We start from the raw sequence: 24,687 nt of genomic DNA on the forward strand, positions 1-24,687 counted from the left end.
GCTTGTCTGAAACTGCCAGCAGGGATAGATCCAGATGGATACAGCTGATGCCTTTCCTGTGAGCAATACAGAAGCTAGTACTTGAGAAGATCTATTTCTTAGAAAGAGAAGATCTTACACCCTAGGGATTGAAGTAGATTCAATCCCTGCAGGGGCAGGGATTGAATATATGGACCAGAGGTGGATGAGTTGTTATCTTTTGACCCTCAATTCATTCTGTTGACCTGTCAGGAATGAGCAGTATTGAATTACATAAAAAGCACAACTATCAACAATGCAAGGAATGATAAGGCAAAAGCAATGCAATTTGACAAGAGAACACTGTATAAATGTAAAAAGCCTTTTAAATAGTTTCTGTACAAGGTTATCCAGTCAGTATATACTGCATTTGTAAGTTATTGTGTATTTAAAAAATTAATGAAAGATATAATTATAGCAGCATTACCAATGACCTTTTCCAAGATGACTCCATCATGAAACTGTAAGCATTTCAGAATTGTTTTCAAAGTTCCTAGTAATTTTTTTGCAAATTAGTGACATCCAGCCCTGGCAATAAAAGCCTTGCCTTGTTTCTCCAAAGAAGGGATTGGGAAGTATTTTCTGGTTTCCTAGCAATGGTTTCACTGTGAGTTATGCATAGAGCCAGTTGAGAAGATGCTGTCCTATTAGCTAAGATTTTATGTGGAATTTTAACTGCTTAGTCTGATGGACAGAACAAAATCTATCCTGTCTAAAGGCTGTAAATTACCATTCCATGGCTTAGGTTGGAGAACCTTTGTTAAATTGAGCTTAGTCAGAAAACTGACTCTGTCTAAATGCCATCTGGGCTCTTGTATTTATTGCTTCTCAAGGACTTCCAGATGAGACTGCTTAGATGGAAAAAATCAAAACATACTTTTTGTGTTGGCTTCCCAGAGTTGGACCTTGAAAACCCAGCTCTCTTCTTTTGTGTTCTATGCTTGCAACAAGCAATTAAGAGCTTTCAGTTAGACCATGGTAGACAAAGTTATTGACGCAAAATTCATAGTACATTATGTCCCCTTTTCCCCTGTATCATCTTGATAGTTTAGCTATATTTATTTAAAAAATCCACCTCCCTAATTTAGTGAGCAGACAAAATAAATGAGAAACAAAAGCACATGGGAATCGGATAAGATAAATGAGATGGTATCTTCGAAGCAATGTGAGGACTCACCAGCTGAATAGGGAAAAATAAACTCCCACTAATCCCTTTTTCCATCTCTTTCCTTGGGACTTGTTTTGTTTCTAAAAGAGATAGGCTCAAAAAAAAAAAAAAAAAAAGAGAGAAAAAACACACTTCAGACTGCTGAGGTAATGAGCACACATGATTTTTCCATCTTCAGCCAACAAGAAGTCATTATCTCCTGTACGCTATCTTCTGTCTTGCCTTTTACAGCTCTTCTAGATCAGCTACACTTGATACAGAAATCCAGATGTACGTACTGGAGCACTTAATGCTAAGCACTTACTGACAGCTGAACACTAGCAGTTTTAAGATGTTGCAGCTTTTTGCTGTCTGCTCAACCCTCTCTGTTGGGCCTGGCCACCCCAAAACAGATAGGGTGGGGAGGGGTCGTATGTATGCACCTTAGTCGCTATGGAAAAATATCCAGTGATGTAGTTCACAAAACTGATGAAAGCAGGGTTCAGCTGCAATACCTGATTTTGCCCAGTCAGGGTTTGTTCCCTGTGATGGTTTGTTTAGCCCATTTTTAATTCCACAAAAGATGAGGGTTTTCATCACTTCCCAAGGAAAGCTGTTTGAGTCCAGTGGAGCCCCACAGATAACATAGCATTCTTGTCCATTCCTTATGTTTGCTTACTCTCATAGAAATTTCCAATACACAACAGAGTCATCTTGAAATGTAATGTAACCTTCGTCATGTTGGTTGGTCAATCAAAAAGTGCTGTAGGCATCCTGGTTGCATTTATTATTGGTGAGCAGTGCTCACAGGGTGCAGTTGCTTGCTAGCTGCTCTGCATATGAGCAGCTCTTATCTCTGAAGGCTGCACTGCAACGGTTGATCAGGCTTAAGAAGCTTTTTATTAACAAGGGGGGGGAATTTACTACTTTAGGAATCAGGTGACCCAGAACCACCTCTGCAGCACAGAGGAAAACATCCCTCTCTGTTCACGCTCCTCTAATTACATTTAGTGTAGTATTGTTTCCATCTAAATTATAGCAATTATATACAAAGATCTCCTTTGAAATCATTTAATTAAAGAGTAGCTAATGCTCTGTGCTTTTGGAATGCTAATGTATTGCCTTCCACTTAGGAAACCTTGTTTTTTCCATTAATTATCATTATCATGGAGAATTTCAATGGAAGAGGGGTTTTTTAGCTTGTTTTAATAGATTTAAAATGCAAGTGGTTCTGGCGATTTTTGTAGCTTGTAAAGCACAAAGAAGCCTTTTGCTCTCTTGCTGGACAGTTAGCTAAGGGTCAGTCTGAGGAACAACATTTTCCTTGAGATGCGTTGGTTGCCAAAGAGTTGGCTTTCTCCAGCCCTGTTATCTTCTGGTTTCAGGCAAGTGTTTGTGTTTGATTATGTTCTCCCCTCCTCTTGCTATGCTTTCTGTGTAATAAACACCCAGGTCAAATCCTGAACTGGTACAAATCTGCTGGACTAAATTATTTCTGCCTGCTGAGTTGCTGCTTTGTGGGAAAGATATTTCAGTCATGCATCACATCCAGGACAAACAAGATTCATGGGAGAGCTGCCCAGCTGTGCAATAATACTGTGACAAGACGTGCACTCTGTAAGAGTATGTGCTGAAAGCAGTTGTGGCATAAGAGCTGGTGGGATTTACCCAGTGCCAAGGGAAAGTGGAGAGGGGAGCTGGATTTAGAACTCTTACTTGAGTACAGTTTCGGAGGCCTTCTGCATTCCCTCTCCGTGCTATTTCCTATTCCTCCCTTCTCCCTCCTTCTCCCAACAAGTGCCCTGGCACCCCATATTGCTATGGTTTCCATGGTTTGATTTTGGTCCAGGATGTGCCTTCTGTGTTGAGGAACAGGAATTACAGTTTCTTCTGTAGCTTTGCCTGAACGTAGTGGTGTTTCCTATCACTAATACCCCACAATTAGGACTACACTAAGAAATGTTCTGAAGAACCAGCAACAATCTACCTAATAAATCCATTCGTACACACAAGCCCTTCCCCACCTAACCTGTGTACACATTTGTCACAGGTTCTTCTTGCATAGTATCCTCTCCCCTTCTTGTCATCTTCTTAGAGCTTGCCTCTGTGAGGCAGAACTTGGATATAGAAAGGTGTCCACAGCAAACCCACAACTACAGGCTCTCAGATCTCCTCCACCCCCACTTTCTGTCCCTGATACCCATGAGCTGAGACAAGTCTAAATGGGAGAACATGACTGATTCCTGGATGGTCTCTGTTTTACAAAAAACAGCACAATGCAGAGGAGTTTTGGTGTAGGCTACAGTCTAAAGGAGTATTTTGGGCAGTGAGGGGACAGCAAAGCCGACAACCCTGTGTGATTACAGTGTAAATTAAGATGAACTAGAGTAAAGAATGGCAGCACACTGGGGATGCCGCAGGATCTGGATTGCAGTCAGTGCTTGAACACTCAATAGAAGTTTTCTCTTTTGTTTCTTTTTTGCTTTCATAGGGAAATTTGTAAATCATCTCTCTCTCCCTCCCTCTTTCTTTTTTAGTCTGGAATAATTAAAAAACCAAAACTTTCATCTCATAAGTGGTTTGGGTAAAAATGTAGGTTAGTGAAAGATTTGGTATAAGGAAAAAAGCATTCTTTCTCTGCCCTCTAAATCTCGCAATAAGGCTGATACAATGACATTTGCTGCTTCATAAGCGTCAGAAAAGATTTGGGTTTCAGTACATACAGAATTTTTAAAATCTGGAACTTGTATTTTAGATGAGGTTTTAGGTTCTTTTATATATTCATTTGAGCTAGCCAAGAAGTTGACATGTTATAATGACAAATCAACTTGATCATTGTCATTTTTTTGTTGTTTATATGTACTAAGATGTTCCCCCTGCCAGTGAGAAGCTATAGTTTTGTTAATGGCTTTTAAAGTCTGGTCACCTGTGTCCCTGCCCTAATCTCCTCCTATTACACACTTCTTTGGAAATCCAGCTGCAGTTTATTGAAAAGCTGCTCCTTACTGAGAAAATCACAGCTGGCCAAGGGAATAGGAAGCTGTTACTTGATCAAAAACTGAACACCCTGCAGAACTCATGCAATGTTTCTGGATGGATGGAGTCTTTTGTCTGGGTACCTGGTGTTATTTATCAATTAAACCATGTTTTTGCTATGATTTTGCTTTCTTTGGCAAAGGTGCGAGCTTCCAACATGTAGAATCCCTTAGTATTTGTGGTGATGGTACTTTGGTGATGCATACCATCAGTGCTCATTGTTGCTTTGGTCCTTCCCTTCCAGACACTTAAGCATGCACATAGCTTTCTCTGCAGGTGATGGAGTGCCATATGGTTAGGATGGCATTTAGAGAGACCTGCGTTCAACAACCATCTCTGCTACTGACGTTCTGGTCCAAGCTTGGGAAGAAGCTTCTGGTGCTATTCAATTTTATATGATCTCTTTCATCACCCCATTAGTAACAGATCTGTGCCTCAGTTTTAAATTACAGTCTGAGTCCTTCTCCCACTATTTTTTGAGTGCTGACCCTTCAGCTCCAACCGCTCCTATATACTGCCTTACTCAGCACAAACCTTGTGTTGCCCTGGAACTGTGTGGGAAAATGTGTCATTTTCATCCTGAAAATCAGCTTATTACTTAGCTAGGTGAACCATGGAGTGTGATCAGTGAATGCTGATAATGAGTGACCTACTCAAAAGAATTAAGAAAAAACTACTGGTAACCTTACAGTGATGATCACTTATAATTCCACTCCTACTAGCCACAGTCAGCAGTCACCAGGTGGAAGGGAGGCTGCCGTCTTTGCAGGTCGCTTGCCTACAATCCGTATCCCAAATATGTTATTTCAGGTGTTTCTTTTACAATTCAATAACTGAACAATAAGTAGTAAGTTTGTGCAATGTGAAAGTTCAGCAGTAAAGAAACTGAGTTAGCTAAGAAAGGCTTGACTTTGAGACAGCCAAACCCATATATTCATCAGAATACCTCCCTTTACATTAGACGCATTACTCTCTAGTCTGGTTGTTTATTGTTTTGAGTGACACCTAGCTGTCTGTATTAGACTCGGGGCCCATTGTGTTAAGTACTAGAGGCATGAAAGACCTTCCAACACAGGCTGTACAAGGGGTCAGGCAAAGGCTAAACAATCCTAGGATGATACAGGAACAGGAAACTGTTGTTCATGACTGAATAACATTTTCTGGCATCAAGCTCTAAGGCTGTGTATTGGTTTCTGTAGCTGAGATTTGTGAGAAATTATTTGCTTAATGGAAGCATATCTCTGGCTGACTCTGGTTCTTTCTTTTTTCCTTTCCCATGCTCAGAGTTTTTGGGCACTTCAGTCTCCGTTCTGAATGGCAGCTGGTCAAGGTGGACTACAAGTCTATCTTCAGCCGGAGGTGTAACAAAGATGACTACCAAACCTGGCATCTGCACAATCAGGTATTCCCATTGTGTAGGGAGGGGATGAGGGAGGTTCCTTTCCCCATACTGTGTGTTGCCAGGTAGGAATGTATTTGTTCTTTTCAGCAGAGCATATGGGTTTTTTGCATCCATAAAGTCACAGTTCTAACCTGTTGACGCTTTACTTCCCCTGAAGCATATGCATGAATAAACATGGGGCCAGTCTTCTCCGGGCAAGTTAGGGAGACTGTTAACTTCTCTTTGTATGAAAATATTCTATTGCACTAGCTAGATCTTCTTGCCCTCAATGCTCAGGGCAATGTAAAACCTCACCTTGTGATTGAATTGTAGGAGACATTGAACTCTTTGTAGCCCTGTCAGCGACTCATGAAAATAATTTTCTTTCACTTTGCCTCTATGTTCCCTATGCAAAAATGAAAATAAAAACATTTATTCATCCTGCAGGTCCTGCAGGTGTCTGTAAAACTCTGGGGAGCCCTTCAATAAAAGACACCAGAGAAGACCAAATTATTTCATTTATTCAAGGATACATGCTTTGCTTTTCATACACTCTGGCTTATTTTCATGCTGGATATATTTAGGTCCTGAAGCCACTATAACTGAGAGAGCTCAATACTCTCTGAAGATTACTTGTGGGTTACTGGCCACCAGTATGATGTCCCACTCCCTGCAGGGCAACATAACTAGAGCCAGAACTATTGGCACTGTGATATTGCTGAATGAAATCCATGAATTAGAAATGAGCATTAATTTGGCAAGGATGTATGAGATAACTGAAGTCATAGAATTGAATAAATGAAAATAATTTAAATGAAAGAAAAGGGAAGATGTGTGTAACCAGGCAGCCATCTTGGGAATCACTGGTAATAGGAAAGTGCTTCAATGAGATGTTGTCTTTTTTTTCTTACTTCTATGCAGACAAATTATTTCTGCATCAGAGAAAATTCTGTTTATAGCAACTCACCTAAATGTCAAATGTTTCTTTTAGATTAGCTACTCCCAGTAGTGCTCTTGGAAACCTTTATGTTCAAAAAGCCCAATACAACACACCATCAAAATTATTTGAGGTGTATAACAAAGCCAGGTCTATCAAGGAAAGAGGAGGGGAGCCAGGACTCCTGGGTTCCACACCTAGATTTTGTCCCTGCTCTGGATTTCAGGCTTGGGCACTTCTTCCCATAGTAGATTTCATCTGACATGTGGAAGAAACCCTGGAGTACATCCACATTGTCTTTTCAGGATAATTTGTAAGACTAGATACATTGGCGGATGCCTTCTGAAATATGGCATAACTGGGTGCTTACAATGGCTTGGGCACCCAGGTGTTTTGGGCATATTGAAATTAGCATCCCAACTCAATGCTGCACACACTGCACTCATGGGTCCTCCCAAGGTGGCTTTTGAGTTTGCAAAGCCACAAAAGGGAGCTAGACTCTTAGCTCCCAACTCTCCCAGCGGTAATTGCTTGCTTTCATTGCCTTTTGTGTCTTTTGACAAAATGGTCCATTTAGGGCCCAGCTGCCACTACAACTCTCTGTTTTTCTTTCTCTTCTTGTTCCTTGGCTGCTGAAGGGGGAGCCTTGTGTCATGGGAGAGAGGAAGATCTATAAAAAACGCAAGCCTGGAGCCCAGTGTTCCCTAGGTCGGGATTATTCCCAAACTGTGGTGTCTGAACCATGCGTCTGCGGTCAAGGGGACTTCGAGTGGTGAGTATGTGACTCTGGGGACTTTTGCAGGGACTGTTCTAGTAGTACTGTCAGTGGCCAAGCTACTGCCCAGACAGAAAACCTTGCAGAGAAACTGGGTCTTATGCAGCTTTGTGGCTGTGATTGTACCATATAGCATAGATGTGGTTCCCATACCTGTTGTGTGAGAGAGGTGTCCCCTTCATCTGCAGGAGAGATTAGTTCATCTCCGTGTGAAATCCAAGCCTGGAATTCAAAAGCAGAAAATTGCAAGTACTGATTGACCTTGTTTTGTCCATCATTCGAGAAGAGTGACAGCCAGGACTCTTCTCTGGTCCAAAGCATGTCCCTTACAGGAGAAAGAGGGAATTTTTCTGCCCTCACTTCCAACGTCATTGAATACCTAGGGAGCAAGCTAGCAAAACATGCACATTTTTATCATTATTCCTTTGAATTCCTGGGAACCATTTGTTGCTTTTTAGCAATGTGTTATTGAGCAATTTCTGAAAGGGCTTCTTTGACTTGACTGTACAGCCCACCCTTGTCAGATGTATCTACTTGTTTTGCATAAATATTGGCATTTCTAACTTAATGAGGCCATAATTTCCAAACTGCTTAAGAACACTTTGAAAGTAGCTTAAAAATAAAACCACTGCTTGATATTGCCTGACAATTAGGGGTAGGAGATGGGAGAATGCATCAGTCAGGATCTCTGCACAAGGAATTCCTGCAGGGAACCTGTGATAGGAAATATTTCAAAGATTTAAGACTGTCAATAGCTGTGATTTTTGAGCTTAAATGATCAGAATGTCATTTAAATGGAGGTCCAAATACCCTGAAAGCAGGTCAGCTGAGAAAACATTTTCATTTTTATAGTAGGTTATCAGGATCAGTGTCTGGTTTGGTATCGGTGTGATTCCTGAAAACTTCACTTACCTTTGAATCCTTCCTGAAGAGGTGTGAGGCATGACATCTGCACACTTATTTGGACTCAGGCCAGCTGAAACTCACAGTTCTTTTTAGAATGTGGACACACTGAAATGTGGTAAAAATGAATAAAAAAAAATAGACCAAAGTGTTTTCTTGAATATCGGAGTAGTTTGGCTCTAAGAGAGGTTCAGGGATATAGAGCAGAGATTTTCATCTTATCTGGATGGATGTTTAATTTGTTCCTAATGCCAAAATTACATCTGAGACTCCTTAGCTTGACTCAGGAGATCTTTCCCCTTTGTTCTCATCATGGGAACTTGCAGGATGAACAAACTGTCTTGCCCTGCAGTATCTGCCCTTGGCATTGGCATATGGCTCTAAGCTGAACCAAGCACCAATTTCCAGAGATGCTTATAAATTTGCTCTTTTTTCTTTTTTTTTTTTTTTTTTTCTGGTGGCTTTGCGCCGCACCAGCTTTCTATTTTCATAGTGAAATTTGTCTTTTCTAACCTGTAAGTGGAAAAATGTGGTAGCTAAATTGGCCTTAAGTGCTCTTCTGCCTTGAAAAGGGTCTGCATCAGAATGCACCTTTTCAATCAACATGTTTCTTGCATGTGTTCAGTATCATTTTTGCTTAACTTTCCCACTAACATGAGAGAATATTGCTGTTAACCTTGTCAGTCCTGCAGAGGAAATGCAGTTAGAGAACAGCAGGCTGGCTTTTGTTTCAGACTCTGCGCTGCCAACAGAATTGTTAACTGGCTTCCAGTTGTGAAATTATTATAGCTGGTGGTGGAGAATCAGAAGAACCAGCTTCAGTTTAAGGGTCAGTTTTGATGCTAGTCTGCAGGGCTGACTGGAAGAAGGTGTGGGGCAATCAGTTTGAAGAAAGCACTAGCAGTGCTGGAAATGGGGTGCCAAGCTTATCTTAAAAGTGATTTTCAAAGAGGAAGGGTGGACTCGTCTGCTCTGACTTGTGACTTCTAAGGGATGAGACAGTTACTTAGTCAGTGGCAAGATACAGGTTATTCTCAAATATGGTTCATCTGCCTTCTTTAGGATGTCAGTATGAGAAGGGAAGGTGCCGAGAAGTGCCTTTTCTCTCGTCTGACTGGAAGAAGGCTCTAGGCAGGGAGCTTATGGAGATATGTCCCCACTGTAGGTATCTACAGTTGGAAGGACAGCTCCTACTCTTTCACTTGGTGCTTTTGAAAAGGAAAGATGTCCACTCAGCCTTTTCTGGCTGGGTTCACAATTGCTAGTTGTTCTTGGAAGCACTGACTTACCTTGTCTCTTGTGTGTGAACTGAGCAGGTCCTGTGGAGAGTCAGGGAAAGGAGGAGGGTCAGCAGCTGGGGTTGTGTGAGTACACTGACCAGCAGGTCCCAACAGACAGGCCCTCTGCTTCCCCAGTAAGTAGGTTTGGAGGCTGGTTCGGGGTAAGAACAGAGCATCCTATGCTACTAGGTGTGATGATACCAGCCTTCAAGAGTTATGCAGACAGGACAAATGACTGTAGGAGCCCTACAGCACAAGCTGTGAGGGCTGTGCTCCCCTCCATTTGGTCACAGCACCCTTGCCCCTGTCTGCTTCATGTTGCAGTGCTATCTGTTTCCTGCTGTTAGATCGCTGATGTGAATTTCAGGGGCATAAACCATGATCCAGGGCCCGAGTTCAACAAATCTTCATGAGTCAAGATCAGGGGTGACTCCTGCCAACCCTTGCAGTCATTTCCAAAAGCAAACCCTGGCCTTTTTCTGACAGAGAGAATGGCAGAAGGAACTCACAAATGTTATTAAAATGCTCACTGATACTTCTTTTCCCTCCTCCTGTTTCTTTATTTACTCTGTCAAGATAGCTTTCCTGAGAAAGACAGCACAGCAGCTGGACTTGATTATTTCCTTAAGTTATGCAAACCCTGGGGCTTAAGAGAAGGAAGGTGGGCAGCATGCAAGGTTTTAATATACATTTACCAGAAGTTAATGAACAAGCACAGAACCTTGAGGGCATACAGCAATGTTGTCTTTAATTTTATTAAATATTTATGCAGCTCTTTTCTTCTTTGGGGCAAAGTACAGCTCCTCCTGAATATTTTTAATTACCAAGTCACTGCCAGGCATTTTTGACTGTGCAGGTCGGACCCACTGAGAATGATTAAATAGAATGTTGAGAGAAAGAGCATTAGGGAATCTCCGAACCTTTTAAAGTAGCTTGCAGAATTTTTGCCCTCCAAAAAAGAAACTGTAGTGGCCTGGGTCACTAGGGACATAGCACAATTTTGTCTCACCAAAGCTCTTCCTAGAGACTTTCTGTTGGCAATTCAGACTCTGAATAAGGGAAGGATAAAACCCAGAGTCTCCTAAAGGGCACAGAGAGATTTCAAGGCAGTGGCTTCTGCAGTGTCTGTGTTTCCAGAGAGGTTTAGTTTGTTGGTATTTGTTAACCTGCTTCAGGCAAAAATCCAGAATCCCTTTTTATTTGCCCCCTGAATCCAGCCTGCCAATAAAGGCTATGTGTAGAAACCTGATCCAGAGCCTATTAAAACTTATGGAAAGCTTTGGAATTATCCTATTGCTTCATAATTGTATTGGCATGCAAAGGTAGCTGTAAAAAGAAGTCTTGGATGTGGTTGTGTGTGCTTCCACTCTTTGGTGGTCCAAGGAAGCATCAATATCCTGGATTACCTTCCCCATGTGACACAGTATCATGTAATCCTTAGACTACCAAGTTGGCTGTGTTGTTTTAGTTTACTGTTGGAAAAACATCAGCTATGGTTTTCTTTCAGGCCAGTCATAGCTCAGTCAAAGAGCAGGGAGGCCATTAACATACATAAATTACGTATCTTGGCTAGTTGTTCAGGAAATGCTCCTAGTGTTCTATATTTTTAACTGCTTCGTTGGAAAAAAGTGGCATTAGATCTTGGAATTAGTCTGGTTTGTTCTGAAAGCAAAGACTGCAAAAAGCAAGCAAACCAAAAGAACCCAACAAGTGAAATTATTAGAGATTAATAGGCAAAGAAATTAACTATACAGTTTTCTTTCTGAATCTCTGACTGTTTTGTTACCAAATGAAACACAAGTCCTCCGGTGCCCTGCAAGGTTGGTAGTTCTGGTGTTGTCAGGTATCACACACCTTCTGTGAAATGTGTTCCTGCCTCTCAAACTAATCAAGCACTTTGTCTCTGGATGAGCCCAATCCATGATGTTGTGCCATCCAGTAGAGAGCCACCAACACACACATGCTTTGGGGGAAAAAAAGTCACTTAAAACTCTGAGGTAAATCTAGTGAATGGGTACAGTGATGCACTCATGTCTTGTCTCTGTAGTGACTATGGGTATGAAAGGCATAGCAACAACCAGTGTGTCCCAGCCTTCTGGTTCAGCCCGTCCTCCCTGTCCAAGGATTGCAGCACTGGTCAGAGCTACTTGAACAGCACTGGGTAAGTGAACCTTGCAATATCTCTGGTTTTGGTGACCTTGCTGTAGACAAGAGAACCTGGATGGTTCTTTTTTCTCTGCATCCCACCTGGCTCTTTTCCAGTCTTATTCGTGAGGTAATGTTTGCAGCAGCATCTGTACGGAACATTGCCTCATTCCTCAGAGGCAGGGAGAAGCACATTAACATAAGTGACATGTAGATATTGTATTGCTATCAAGTGATGTATGATCCCTGGAGCCTAGACTTGGAGCTCCCCTTTGCTGCAAAATTAAAACGCAAATCAAGAAGGTCTATCTGAGAGACAGCTGAACATTTAAAAGGACAGGTTCAAGGTATTTCACATCGTTTTTCATTGAACCTCTTCCTATCTTACAGCTCCTATTTATAACAGCTTCTGGGGAGGCTCAAATGAGCAATTTTTAGCCTCATTTTTTTTTCCTCTGACATTTTCACTTTGTATATACAATGCCTTGAGATTTCAGACAAGCTACATGTGCTGGTTTCTCTTCATTTTACCCAGAACAGATGGCAAGTGTTGGTTTATTATGGTAGTATCACTTTGCAAATGCTATTCTATCATGTGAGGGATACTCTGAAACTCTGGTTGCACTGGCTGGTGCAAAATTGTGATGTTCCTTCTCAGGCAGTGCAGGCCCTGAAGACTTTGAAGGGCTGCTTCTAAGTCATGGGTCCTGCATGCTTGATTGTTATGACAGGGTTGTTCATGGCTGGTTGATGTGGGTGGCTGAACAAAGTGAGACTTCTGGGAGGCTCGAGTCACTTAACTTCAGAGACCCCCTTTCAGCTGAAAGGTTGCTATAAATATGGGATGTAATTACAGGAGCCCTGGCCAGGATGACTGCTTGTAGCCCTCTTGACAGAATGCAATAAGAAAATAGTTGGGGTCTGTGCCTTCTTAACCAAGCCTGTATTTTTACTGTGAAATTACTAGAAAGGGTTAATCCCCCTCAACAAGACCGGGAATAGCCAAGTGTCTTGCTAGTTAGCCAACCTCTTCCAAGAAGAGCCGAGAGAAAAACCCATTCCTTGAATCATTTTAAAATTGGAGTGGACAAAGCTCTTGGCAGATCATTCCAAGTGCCCTCTAGCAGAGTAGAGGCAGACAAAATGTAATGAAAAGCATAATTAAAAAACTGGGATGCAGGGTGCAATCCTGTAGGCATGGGGAGTTGGGGGAGTTCTCTGCCTTTTAGCAGTGCAGAATAATTCACCTCCACAATGTGTGTCTGTTCTCAGTGATGCTGCTGAGAATCTCTGGAGAAGGTTGGATTGTGATTTGTTTGGCTTTCTCCAATTTAATAAAGCATTAGATTTCTTTGACTCTTCCTTTTCAGTGAGGGAATCATGCAGGCAGTTAGCCTTTGAAAAAACACATGCATTAATATGGAGAAACAAAACAAAAACAAAACAAAGACACTTTTCCACCCACCGCCTGAGCCCAATCTCGTTTTGTTACTGTTCCCCAGGTACCGAAGGATTGTGTCTAACAACTGCACAGATGGCTTGCGAGAGAAGTACATGGCCAAGATGGAGAAATGCCCTGGAAAAGCACCTCGGGGACTGCACATCCTCACTACTGATGGAAAGTTGGTCACGGAGCAGGGACACAATGCCACCTTCGTCATCCTTATGGAAGAGGTTTGTTAGTGAGCTCAGCAAACCTTTCCCTGTGTGGCAGGACTGGCAGTCTTTTCCTTCATCTGTCAGGCTGCTGAGAAGAAAATAGCAATCTGGTGGGGTCATGAAATGATGAACACTCCTGAGATTTAGGAGAACCCATGAAAGAGGGCTGTACATGAAACATACAAACCAATCATATTGGGTCAAGCCAAAGGAGTATTTGGCTGGTTATCTTGTCTACCAGTGATGATGAAGCCGATGCTGAAGAAAGATAGATCTGGTCAAAAACAAATTTCCCCACTAGCTTCTTGCTGCCTCCAGTGAACTGCAGTTTATGGAGTTTGTGAGGCAGAAGTGGTGTCTCTACGCTTAATAATTCTGTTTCTGGGATGAAAAGCTTTAGCTGAAACTTTGCTGGGAAAGGTTAAGAACAGTGGGGAACATTTGCAGACTCATGGGGAGCAGTGAGAGACATTATTGTTCTGCAGTAGAAACTGAGTCTCCTTAAACCACCTCTGAGCTCCCCAGCCCATATCTGGTTTATTTATAATGTGGTACAATTCCCTCTGTAGCCAACAGCAGCGTAAGTGATACCAGGCCATGCTGGTGCCTGAAGCATCAAAATACTGAGGCGCTTTTGGTGATGTCTCTGAGTCAGGTACCCCTCTGTTTGGCAAACATGTATGGTGCAGCCTGTGTCACCAAGGCTTGTGGCTCAGTGGAGGGCTGGATAGCTAAAGAAGGCACTTGGTATGTATTCAGGCTGACGGTGGGGGTTTCAAATGATCTTATGCCTCTTCTGGTGTGTGATTTGATTTGGTGTTTAGGGATATATGTGACTGCACCACAAAAAGCCCTGCTGTGTTTGCAGCTGCTGCATTCCTCTGCTGGCTTTTGACTGCCTGTGGAAGGTGTCATTAGACGTCCAACAGTGATTTTCCCACAATGGCTTGTGTTACATCTGTTTTCTAGTTAAACAGAAGGGTCAACTCACAACCTCACTTCTAACATCTTTGGGTGTCTCAGGAGGGGCAGCCAGGGAGTGAGGTGGTGTTGGAGAACCACAAGTACATTTTGTCATCTAGTCTGTCCTGTGTACTTCATTTTGGGACAGTACCTGGAGACAGCTGGGAACCAGACGTGTCACGGTCACAAACATAAGAATAATGACACCAGGACAGACTAGATGCCTGTCTCCTAAGTATCCTGCCTCTGAGAACAAGCGAAAGTAGACTCTAGGGAAATCATATTAGAAACAGTGAAAGCCTAGTGTCCCTTCCACTCCCAGTCCCCGGAGTAGCCTCCATTGGCAACTAAGACCTGCAAGAATACAAGAAGCTGTTGTAAGTCTGAGCATACTGCCATGAAGAAGTTTTTTCTTGTGATACCTTCTTAGTTTTTTTTAAACACACATACTTCTATTAATTTAAATTCTTATACAGTAACTAAATGTTTCATTGGGACCACGCTAATCTGACAGGGCCTTTTTACATACTTCCTCAGAGGTTCATGCATGCTCTGCTTTTATACAAAGGGGATTTCTTGTCTACCTGGCTGATTCTTTTATATTCTGCAGACTTGACATGGTAAGACGATTTGTATAGACACTGTGAGTGGGAGTTCAGAAAAGAACAGACATAATCTAAAAATTAGGAATCTAGTAGTAATTTATTAAGGAACTCAAGCAGAACTGCTGCGTACAAAGAATGATAAACAGATGGGGAATAAGGCAGCAGTCAAGGTAGCTGAAGAGCGGAGTCTTTACAAGGCTTTAGAGATTGAAAAGGCAGCTGAATAAATATGTGAGGGCGTTCACTCTATGTCCTTTGTTGAAAAATAAGGATAGTTAGAAAAACATTTAATTGAAACAATTTTTTTCTAAGGGAAGAGGATTTTCAAGAACATGTCTTTGTGGGTGAACAGCTTATTCCACAGACAGCTGTGTGTTGAGTTTGTTTCTTAAAAGTATAGACATTTTAAGAGGGGAAAAAAAAAAGAACACTGAGATTTTGGGCAAAAGTATTTCAGTCTTTCAGTGTGAACCTCAGACAAATGAATTGTCATCAAAGTATTCCTTGTTAGTTGGAAAAAAATAATTTCTGTAGAAGTCTTAATTATTACATACCTTGCTGTCATACAGATTCATTCCTGCCTCCTTCCACCTTCTCTGGTCAGTCTGTTTCCTGGTGGGTTGTTTTGCACCTATGTCTACCCACTTTCTAAGCCAAACAGCAGTCTGACAAGACCTCCAATGGATACATCTGTGTGGTCTCCATTCAGCCTTCCTACTGTTTCAGACTACCCCTGATCAGCAACTTTGTGATTAGCCATCAGTTCCTTTCTACCTTCTAGTACACACCCTCAATATATTGATGTGACTGTCCTTTTTGCTGTCCGATGGTAGATGAAGGCTTTATCATAGTTAACTAAAAACTAAATTTCTCAGAATTTATAGATTTAACTTTAGTAGTATTGTTCACAGTGGTAATTCAGAATATGTGCGTGGCAATGGCAATGGACAAAGAAATGCAGAATGACTGATGATTTTGCTGTGCTTTTAGAAACATGGGGCTTGACTGTGATTTGGACTGTGTATACATGCAAGGGCACATGAGGACATAAGAACCTTTCTTTACCTTTTTTTAAAAAAAAGTTTGAGTTTAAGCACAAAGAAGTAATAGACTGCCAAGTTGCTGTTGTATGGAGTTGTGTTCTTGACCAGATCTATGAATCTGTTTTTGCACCTGATCTTTTCTGTACATCCCCAGCTCCCCTCTGAAGGGTACATAACCTCCCCTCAGGCCTAAATGGTTGTTTATGTGGCAGCTCCAGTTTCTGGACTGTTCTGTTCCCTTGTCTTCTATTTATGCTATCTCACAGATTCCCTCTTTCAATAATTACAAGGTGATGGCAAGGCTTTGTAACAGGGTTGTAGTTGCAAGTGAGGTGAGAAGGCAAGCAGTGACTATTCAAAGAACAAGCCTGAGCAAGCATTGGAGCTCTGCACATCTGTTAGAAGATTGCTAAACTGTGTTTATAGAAAGAGATAGCCACATCCATGTCCTATTTTTATGCAAACAATTTGAGAGCTTCATTAGAAGAATCAAAATACATATATACACTCCACTCCCCCCAGCCCCAAGGATATGCTGGAGGAATATAGCCCTCCGAAATCAGTAGAAGTTTCGCTCTTAACTTCAGAAGGCCAAAATTTCAACCACTGTTCTGTCTCCACAGTTTTTGTCACTTTGCTAGTGTGGCTTCCAGGCAGGAAAACTTTCCCAGGCTAGTCTTGATAGGGAGATGACTTTGAAGGGCTGTTCCATGGCAACACTCCTCTCCACCCATTCCACTACCCTTTGCCTGCTTAGTGATTTCAGTACGCAGAGCTCCAGTCTTTGTGGCAGCCCCTAGCTCATTCCCTTTTGGTAGTTTACAGGGCTTAAAGCAATAAAATGTGCCTTTTGAATATATATGGATTTTTTTTTCCATTTGAAATGCCTCCACTTCATTTCTATTTTAATTTATATTTGTAAACTCCAGTATATCTGACATCATGTGTGGGGCTAGCACACTTGTTTTAGTATTTTATATACTCGATACAGAGGTATAGAAAGGAGAAAGAAAACATGATTAGTGTAATGGGCAAGCTTTGCATTGAAGACCCAACTCTCATAATTGGGGGGAAAAATCATCTGCTACTGTTTAGTCACGAAAAATCTGTTCCTGTTTCTCCACTTCAAACCTTCTAATTTCAGATAGAATTATATTGGAGAAGCAAGGAGGAAATAGAAAAGAGAATTGTAAGGCATGAGAGAGGAGCTGCCATGATGGGTGCAAGAGATTTCAGCCTGAGGTCACCAGTGATTAATCCAGCCCAGATCAAATTTTTATCTTCTGTTCAGTGTCTTCCATATGAGATGAACTTGTGGTCTTAGTACATTCCCTTGTGAAGTGGTTTTGAAAGGTTTAACAAGCTGTGGGAGCCTTTCTATCAAATAACTGAATATCCCAAGAGTGTAATTTTGCCCTGGCTAGAGAATTTTTCAGTGTGACTTAAAAAACTCTCTGTCAAAAGGATGTTATTGGCTACTCAATATTATAGATAGGTTTTAGTGTCAGTGCCACTCTAGTCCTCTATGTTTTCTTTTTTGTTTATACTGTATTTTTAATGTCCTAGTAGGATACAGGTGAAAATCGTGCCCTGATCAAGTCAATAGACAAAACTCCCCTGGCTCCTGTGGAATGGGAATGATGGAGCAAGGAAGGAGAGAGATCTAACATATGTAACCAAATATCCATATTTCAAAAACTACATGTAATAAACCTGATTATATGGGTGTGTACCTGAAGACTCCAAGTATACACTCAAGGCAAATTCACATCTGAAAAATACTCTTCCTACACACTGATTTGTTAATGCAGACATAGCCTATGAGGAAGATAAAGTCTGTGGGGCATGCTGCGGTCCTGATTATCTACACAGGGGACCTGCTTCAGTGTAGTCTGGCTTCTTGTCTGTGCTCCCAGGTTGCCATCCAAAGGACTAGATCAGGTGCACTTTCTATGCTGGGAAACAGAAACAGAACACAGCATCCTGCCTGTGTCAGTACTGCCATTGCCACTTACACAGGCTGATGGCGACTGCCAGTAAGACAGCAGCTCCTGTGACTTTGGAGTCAGTGGGAGGCAAGAACTGGGGCCTCTTGCCTTTTATGGATGTTTCTATCTCTGCAGGAGCCTTTGTTGTACACCTTTGGTCTCAGTCACTGATCATTTGGGTTAGAACAGCTATTTAATAGCTGTGAGCTATTTAATCCTGATTTAAGGACCTCTTTTTCCATGATCCAGCCAATATTCTGTCTTTATCCTGACTGTCCCAGGATGATAAGAAGTCATGATCCAAAATGGATCTGTGCTACGTATGAATGTATTCGGACCATATGAAAAATTGCTTATGGATGTGAGGATCACAGTCAGAATTTAGGCTGCAAGCCAGGTGTTTTGCCGCACACATGTAAACTTGAAAACTACTGCTCAGAGGAAAGCTGGTGCTGCCAGCTCTAAAACTTTTAGGGACTGTCACACGTGGGGTTGTCCCAAGCAATCTTTTCCCTTTGTCTGATCTGCAGTTTTTTCTAGGAAGTCATGGTTTGTTTTGTTCAATACCTGGCCCAGAGGCTTTAGTGAAATCTGTGAGTTCAGTGGTCTTTTCCAGTGATCCCAGTGGATGTAGGACCCTGCGGGTTTTGTGGTGGCTGTGAAGGGATTAGAAGTACATCAGAACTGGCTGTGAGTTACATGGTTGCTTCCCTCCCTTAGATCAGTATGTAATGGAACTGCATGTTAGCTTTGATCCTGACCCTGTGTACTTACAGCTATAATGCGGTTTATGAGATGGCCATGAAATATTTCTGAATTTCCTATTTTCTTTTTTTCAAAAAAAAAAAAGTTAAATTTAGGAGCAGGGATTTTTTGAATTTTTTTTATTTTTTATTTTTTACTTTGGAATCTCACTCTTATCCTCAATATATCTGGGGATTGGTTTCAGTTTTGGGCTAGGAGCACCTCCAAAAGGTAGTGGTATCTTCTTCACCCATAGTGAATACAGTGGAGACCTTTCATGAAAGGAAGTGACTTGGGCCAATACATCTTATATATATATGCAGAAAGCTACAGAGATTTAATCTGAGGTGTAGTTTTATTTCAGTTTACTGGAATCACTGCAGTGGGCTTTAGCTCTGTTCAAATTAGCCTTGTTTTGTGTTGCTTTTAGTCAGCTGGGGGCAAATATAAAGTAAAGCTCCAAGAAACTGAAATAACAGACACTTCTACAGTTCAACTGCAGTGCTTTAAAGTATGATTTAAATTAAAACAGTGCAGCTGCTGCCTCTAGACAATACCTGCAATGCTGGAATCTCTTGTCTGTTGTTCCCCCCATCGTTTAATAGCTGTCATTGACAGTAATCCTAGAAGGGATTTTCTTGTCATCTACTTCATTCTCCTGTGTATCCAGGCCCTATCTCCGTGTTGACTGGCATTAGGCAAAAGCTGTCAGCCCTTGATGTGGGACTCAACGTGTATAAATTCAGCCATCCTGCAGTTACATGTCTAACTGAAACTAGTCATCTAGACTCTCTATCATCACGGTACAGGGATGGATATTTGCAGAAGATGATTCATGTCACCTGTCTCAGTTATCTTAGGATGGGATGTGTTGGTCTCTTGGCTGTCTTTCTTTCCCTCTCTTCCACTGACTATATAGGAAGCCTGGAAAACTAGCTTAGACTAGACTTACAGCATCTCAGTGACGAGGTTCTGTTTCTTTGTAACGTCTTGGAGAGCCACTTCAGCCATTGTCCTGTCTCCAGAGTGTCCCTGATGCTCCCATGTGCACCTGGGAATCACTCTCCAATTAGCATCTAGCCTGCCATCGGTGTAGTGCCTCCCATCTCACTGCCTCTGATGGAGGTACTTGTTGGACACCACCCTTTCAATGAAAGGCTGTGCAAAGCCCTGTCTACTTCAGTGACACATAATCCCCAACCATGCATTGTATTAGGTGATTCAAATATGGTCGCCTTGATATATGCACATTTGGCACTCTGCCCTCCCAGAATCTCTAAATCCAAGACGAGGAAATAACATCTCTTTACAGGTATAAATGTTCGGCTATTGTAAGCACTGCTTGTATATAATTACCTGGTGTTGATTTGAGTCTGGCCCCTTTGGGGACTGACAGAACAAAACTAGACTTTTTTGGTAAAGTTACGAGTTTGTGTCCATGCTAATGAAATGGAACTGAGAAGTGGGATGGAGAGTGATATAAATCACTCTTATCAGCCCAGTTTCCTAATCCAACCTTCTCTGTTGCAGGGCGATCTCCAGAGGACAAACATTCAGCTTGATTTTGGAGATGGCGTTGCAGTATCCTATGCTAATTTCAGCCCTGTGGAGGATGGCATCCGGCATGTGTATAAGAGTGCTGGTATCTTTCAGGTGACGGCATATGCAGAGAACAGCTTGGGCTCTGACACTGCTGTCCTCTTCCTGCATGTGGTCTGTAAGTACTTCCAGCTGCTGGATTCCTTGGGTGAAAAACCTAACCTCACTGAAAATCCCTGCAACTTCAGTGGGGCCTAAGAATACATGCAAACCCACCTACATATGCTGCTCATGCTCTTCCAAAGGCTTGGACTTTTACACAGTCTTCTATCTTAAGTAAACTTTATGGAATGAAGAGGAAGGGAAGCTTATTTTAAAACAAGTATATTTGCAGTCCTCACAGGTACAGAGAAAAGTTTGAAAATGTTTCTCAGGCTTTCTGAAAGGGTCAGAGACCAAGCAGCATATGAGACAAAGTCCAAATGTGTGTTTTCAATATACTTCTAAATCCAAGAGGTTTAGATTAATCTACTAAATTTTGAGTCAGTTATTCAGGATTTGGGAGTTTACAGTGCTTATTAAATAAAACAAAAACATTATGCTGAGCATACTTCCTGGGATATGAATGTACTGAGGACTAATGTGCTACTTTTAATATTTCGTGTGTTTGACATGCATCCCTGACTTGTCCATCCTCTTTGGTAGATCAATGCAGTTTCCTTCCACTTGGGAAATGAGACGACTCAAATATAGAGCTCCTAGCTGACTTTCTCAAAGCCACAAGAGAGAGCAGAGGGTGTGGAACGCAGGATGAGACCAGGAAGATCCCTGTTCTTTGTCCTGCTCTCAGGCTGCTAGACCTCCTGGGCAGAGAGCTCCATCTGTGTTCAGATGTACCTCATTGGTTTTGCCCCTAATGGTGTTCACAGCCATGTCTGTCTTCCCCCTTAGCCTGTCAGAATGTCTTCTAGCCTGTCTGTCTTTTACTTGAGCTTTTCTGCTGGAAGGAAGCAAGTCAGAAATTTCCAAAACTCAGGAACTTTATTCTTCTTTTTAATATCAAGCTCCCTGTGTGAAGGAATAAATGTTCCTTGAAGCTTTTATTATGCTCATAATTCCCTCAAAGTCAATCATGGCTGCATTTAACAACCTGTTATTAGAGCATTAACTATTTTTTCCTTCACCTTGGGCCATTAGCTGACAAAAGTGATGGTTACCTGATAATAACAACCAGCTTTGTATGGATTATCTGATTTTTCTCACAAGAGCTGCTTTTTCATGGTGAGGACTTTAGAGCAGAATGCAATGAGGGGCAGTTGCTTGGCCTGGTTGTGCTACCCTACCCTCTTCTTCCTCAGCCTATCAGATCTCTCCTTTGACTTTTATAGCATTCTTAGGTGGCCAGCTTATTATCTCTAGGGAAATATTTTACAAGCATTTACATTCATGCTAAAACTGAATTAAGAAGATACCTCAGTACTAGACTTTTAATATATTTGTATGTACTAGTCAATATAGGAGGTTTGACCTTGAAGCTCAAAGGTACAGACAAAAATGCCTGCTATATAAATCACCCTTATTATACCATCTGTCTGGTGCTGGAATCCTGTGCTGAAAAAAAGGAGAAAGAAGGTCCTTGGCCTCAAGCAACAGTAGCTTTCTACCCGGCAGCTTTATCAGTGGTCAGTCAACTTTTCACCTTTCTGGAATCTGCTGTCAACCTGCTCATGCCTTCATTTTAGGGGAAGCGAAGATATTAGTATTTTTCTCTTACATGCACTGTCACAAAATATTTTGGACAACCTGTTATTCTTGGGAACCCAGAGTACTCGCTATGGGCTGATTTCAGCAGTGACTTGCTGGTAGTCACCCCTTTGGAAAAGGGAAACAAAAAAGAACACGTTCTTAGGAGCCAAAAGAAAGAATAGTGTCCCATTGTGCTTGGAGCTGGATGTTCTGGTGGTACAAGAACAGGTCTTGGTCTCCAAAATCCTTGTAATCCAAGTAGATGGAGAAGTGATTAATGTCCCCATTTCATGTTTAAAAAGCTGAGAGGTAGCACAAGAAAATCGTTTCAGTTAAAATCAGCAAATTTCCTACTTCCCAGAAATAATGCCTTATCCAAGAAAAACCAGATCACTCCTTTCTTATTTCATCCTTTCCTTCTCACAGTGATAGTTTATCAGTTTGCTGTGTTTTAAAAGGTGTACCATCTTTCTGTAGCCATCCAGAAAGACCCAGTAGTGCTGTCTGATGTGCAGCAGTTACCAGCTGAAATCCATAGAATCATAGAATCTTTTACATGGAAAAGACCTTTAACATCACCAAGTCCAACCATTAACCTAGCACTGCCAAGTCCACCACTAAACCATGTCCCTAAGCACCACGTCTACATATCTTTCAAATACCTCCAGGGATGGTGACTCTACCACTTCCCTGGGCAGCCTGTTCCAATGCTTGACAACCCTTTCAGTGAAGAAATTTTTCCTAATATCCAATCTAAATCTTCCCTGGTGCAAATTGAGTCCCTTTCCTCTTCTCCTATGGCTTTTTACTTGGGAGAAGAGACCAACACCCACCTCACTACAGCCTCCTTTCAGGTAGTTGTAGAGAGCAATAAGGTCTCCCCTCAGCCTCCTTTTCTCCAGGCTGAACAACCCCAGTTCCCTCAGCCGCTCCTCACAAGACTTGTGCTCTAGACCCTTCCCCAGCTTCATTGCCCTTGTTTGGACACGCTCCAGCACCTCAATGTCTCTCTTGTAGTGAGAGGCCCAAAACTGAGCACAGTATTTGAGGTGCGGCCTCACCAGTGCTGAGTACAGGGGGACAATCACTTCCCTAGTCCTGCTGGCCACACTATTCCTGATACAAGCCCAGGACGCTATTGGCCTTCTTGGCCACTGCTGGCTCATATTCAGTTGTCTGTCAACCACCATTCCCAGGTCCTTCTCTGCTGGGCAGCTTTCCAGCCACTCTTCCCCAAGCCTGTAGCATTGCATGAGGTTGTTGTGACCCAAGTGCAGGACCCGACACTTAGCCTTGTTGAACCTCATTCAGCTGGCCTCAGCCCATCCATCCAGCCTGTCCAGATCCCTCTGTAGAGCCTTCCTACCCTCAAGCAGATCAATTCTCCCACCCAGCTTGGTGTTTCCTGAAAACTTACTGAGGGTGCACTCGATCCCCTCGTCCAGATCATTGATAAAGATATTAAAGAGAACTGGCCCCAATACTGAGCCCTGGGGAACACCACTTGTAACCGGCTGCCAACTGGATTTAACTCCATTCACCACAACTCTTTGGGCCCGGCCATCCAGACAGGTTTTTACCCAGTGAAGAGTACGCCTGTCCAAGGCATGAGCAGACAGTTTCTCCAGGAGAATGCTGTGGGAAACAGTGTCAAAGGCTTTACTAAAGTCTAGGTAGGCAACATCCACAGCCTTTCTCTCATCCACTAAGCGGTTCACCTTGTCATAAGGGGAGATCACGTTAGTCAAGCAGGACCTGCCGTTCATAAACCCGTGCTGACTGGGCCTGATCCCCTGGTTGTCCTGTACGTGCCATGTGATGGCACTCAAGATGATGTGCTCCATAACCTCCCCTGGCACTGAGGTCAGGCTGACAGGCCTGTAGTTCCCTGGGTCCTCCTTCCGGCCCTTCTTGTAGATGGGCATCACGTTTGCTAACCTCCAGTCAACTGGGACCTCCCCGGTTAGCCAGGACTGCTGATAAAGGATTGAAAGTGGCTTGGTGAGCACTTCCGCCAGCTCCCTCAGTACTCTTGGGTGGATCCCATCCGGCCCCATGGACTTGTGTGTGTCTAAGTGGTGTAGCAGGTCGCTAACCATTTCCCCTTGGATTATGGGGGCTTCATTCTGCTCCCCATCCCTGTCTTCCAGCTCAGGGGGCTGGGTACCTGGAGAACAACTGGTCTTACTATTAAAGACTGAGACAAAGTAGGCATTAAGTACCTCAGCCTTTTCCTCATCCTTTGTCACTGTGTTTCCCCCCGCGTCCAATAAAGGAGGGAGATTATCCTTTACCCTGCTTTTATTGCTAATGTATTTATAGAAACATTTTTATTGTCTTTTATGGCAGTAGCCAGATTAATTTCTAGTTGGGCTTTGGCCTTCTAATTTTCTCCCTGCATAACCTCATGACATCTTTGTAGTCCTCCTGAGCTGCCTGCCCCTTCTTCCAAAGGTCATAAACTCTCCTCTTTTTCCTGAGTTCCAGCCAAAGCCCTCTGTTCAGCCAGGCTGGTCGTCTTCTCCTCCGGCTTGTTTTTCAGCACATGGGGACGGCCTGCTCCTGTGCCTTTAAGATTTCCTTCTTGAAGAATGTCCAGCCTTCCTGGACTCCTTTGCCCTTCAGGACTGCTTCCCAGGGAACTCTGTCAACCAGTCTCCTAAACAGGCCAAAGTCTGCCCTCCAGAAGTCCAAGGTGGCAGTTCTGCTGATCCCCCTCCTTACTTCTCTAAGAATCAAAAACTCTATCATTTTGTGATCACTGTGCCCAAGACAGCG

The 24,687-nt window shown here is 42.5% G+C and overlaps 1 protein-coding gene across 1 annotated transcript in view; it reads left to right on the forward strand.

Moving 5' to 3' along the window:
* SORCS3 (sortilin related VPS10 domain containing receptor 3) overlaps nucleotides 1-24,687 on the forward strand; it is a 320,923-nt gene that overhangs the window by 275,755 nt on the left and 20,481 nt on the right. The window contains exons 15-19 of the mRNA XM_072869960.1: nucleotides 5,486-5,603; nucleotides 7,158-7,291; nucleotides 11,525-11,638; nucleotides 13,125-13,296; nucleotides 20,155-20,341. Of these exons, the coding sequence (XP_072726061.1) occupies nucleotides 5,486-5,603; nucleotides 7,158-7,291; nucleotides 11,525-11,638; nucleotides 13,125-13,296; nucleotides 20,155-20,341 (725 nt within the window). The remainder of the gene's footprint in view (nucleotides 1-5,485; nucleotides 5,604-7,157; nucleotides 7,292-11,524; nucleotides 11,639-13,124; nucleotides 13,297-20,154; nucleotides 20,342-24,687) is intronic.

The sequence above is a fragment of the Ciconia boyciana genome, chromosome 8 (genome assembly GCF_034638445.1).
Source record: "Ciconia boyciana chromosome 8, ASM3463844v1, whole genome shotgun sequence".
NCBI lineage: Eukaryota > Metazoa > Chordata > Aves > Ciconiiformes > Ciconiidae > Ciconia > Ciconia boyciana.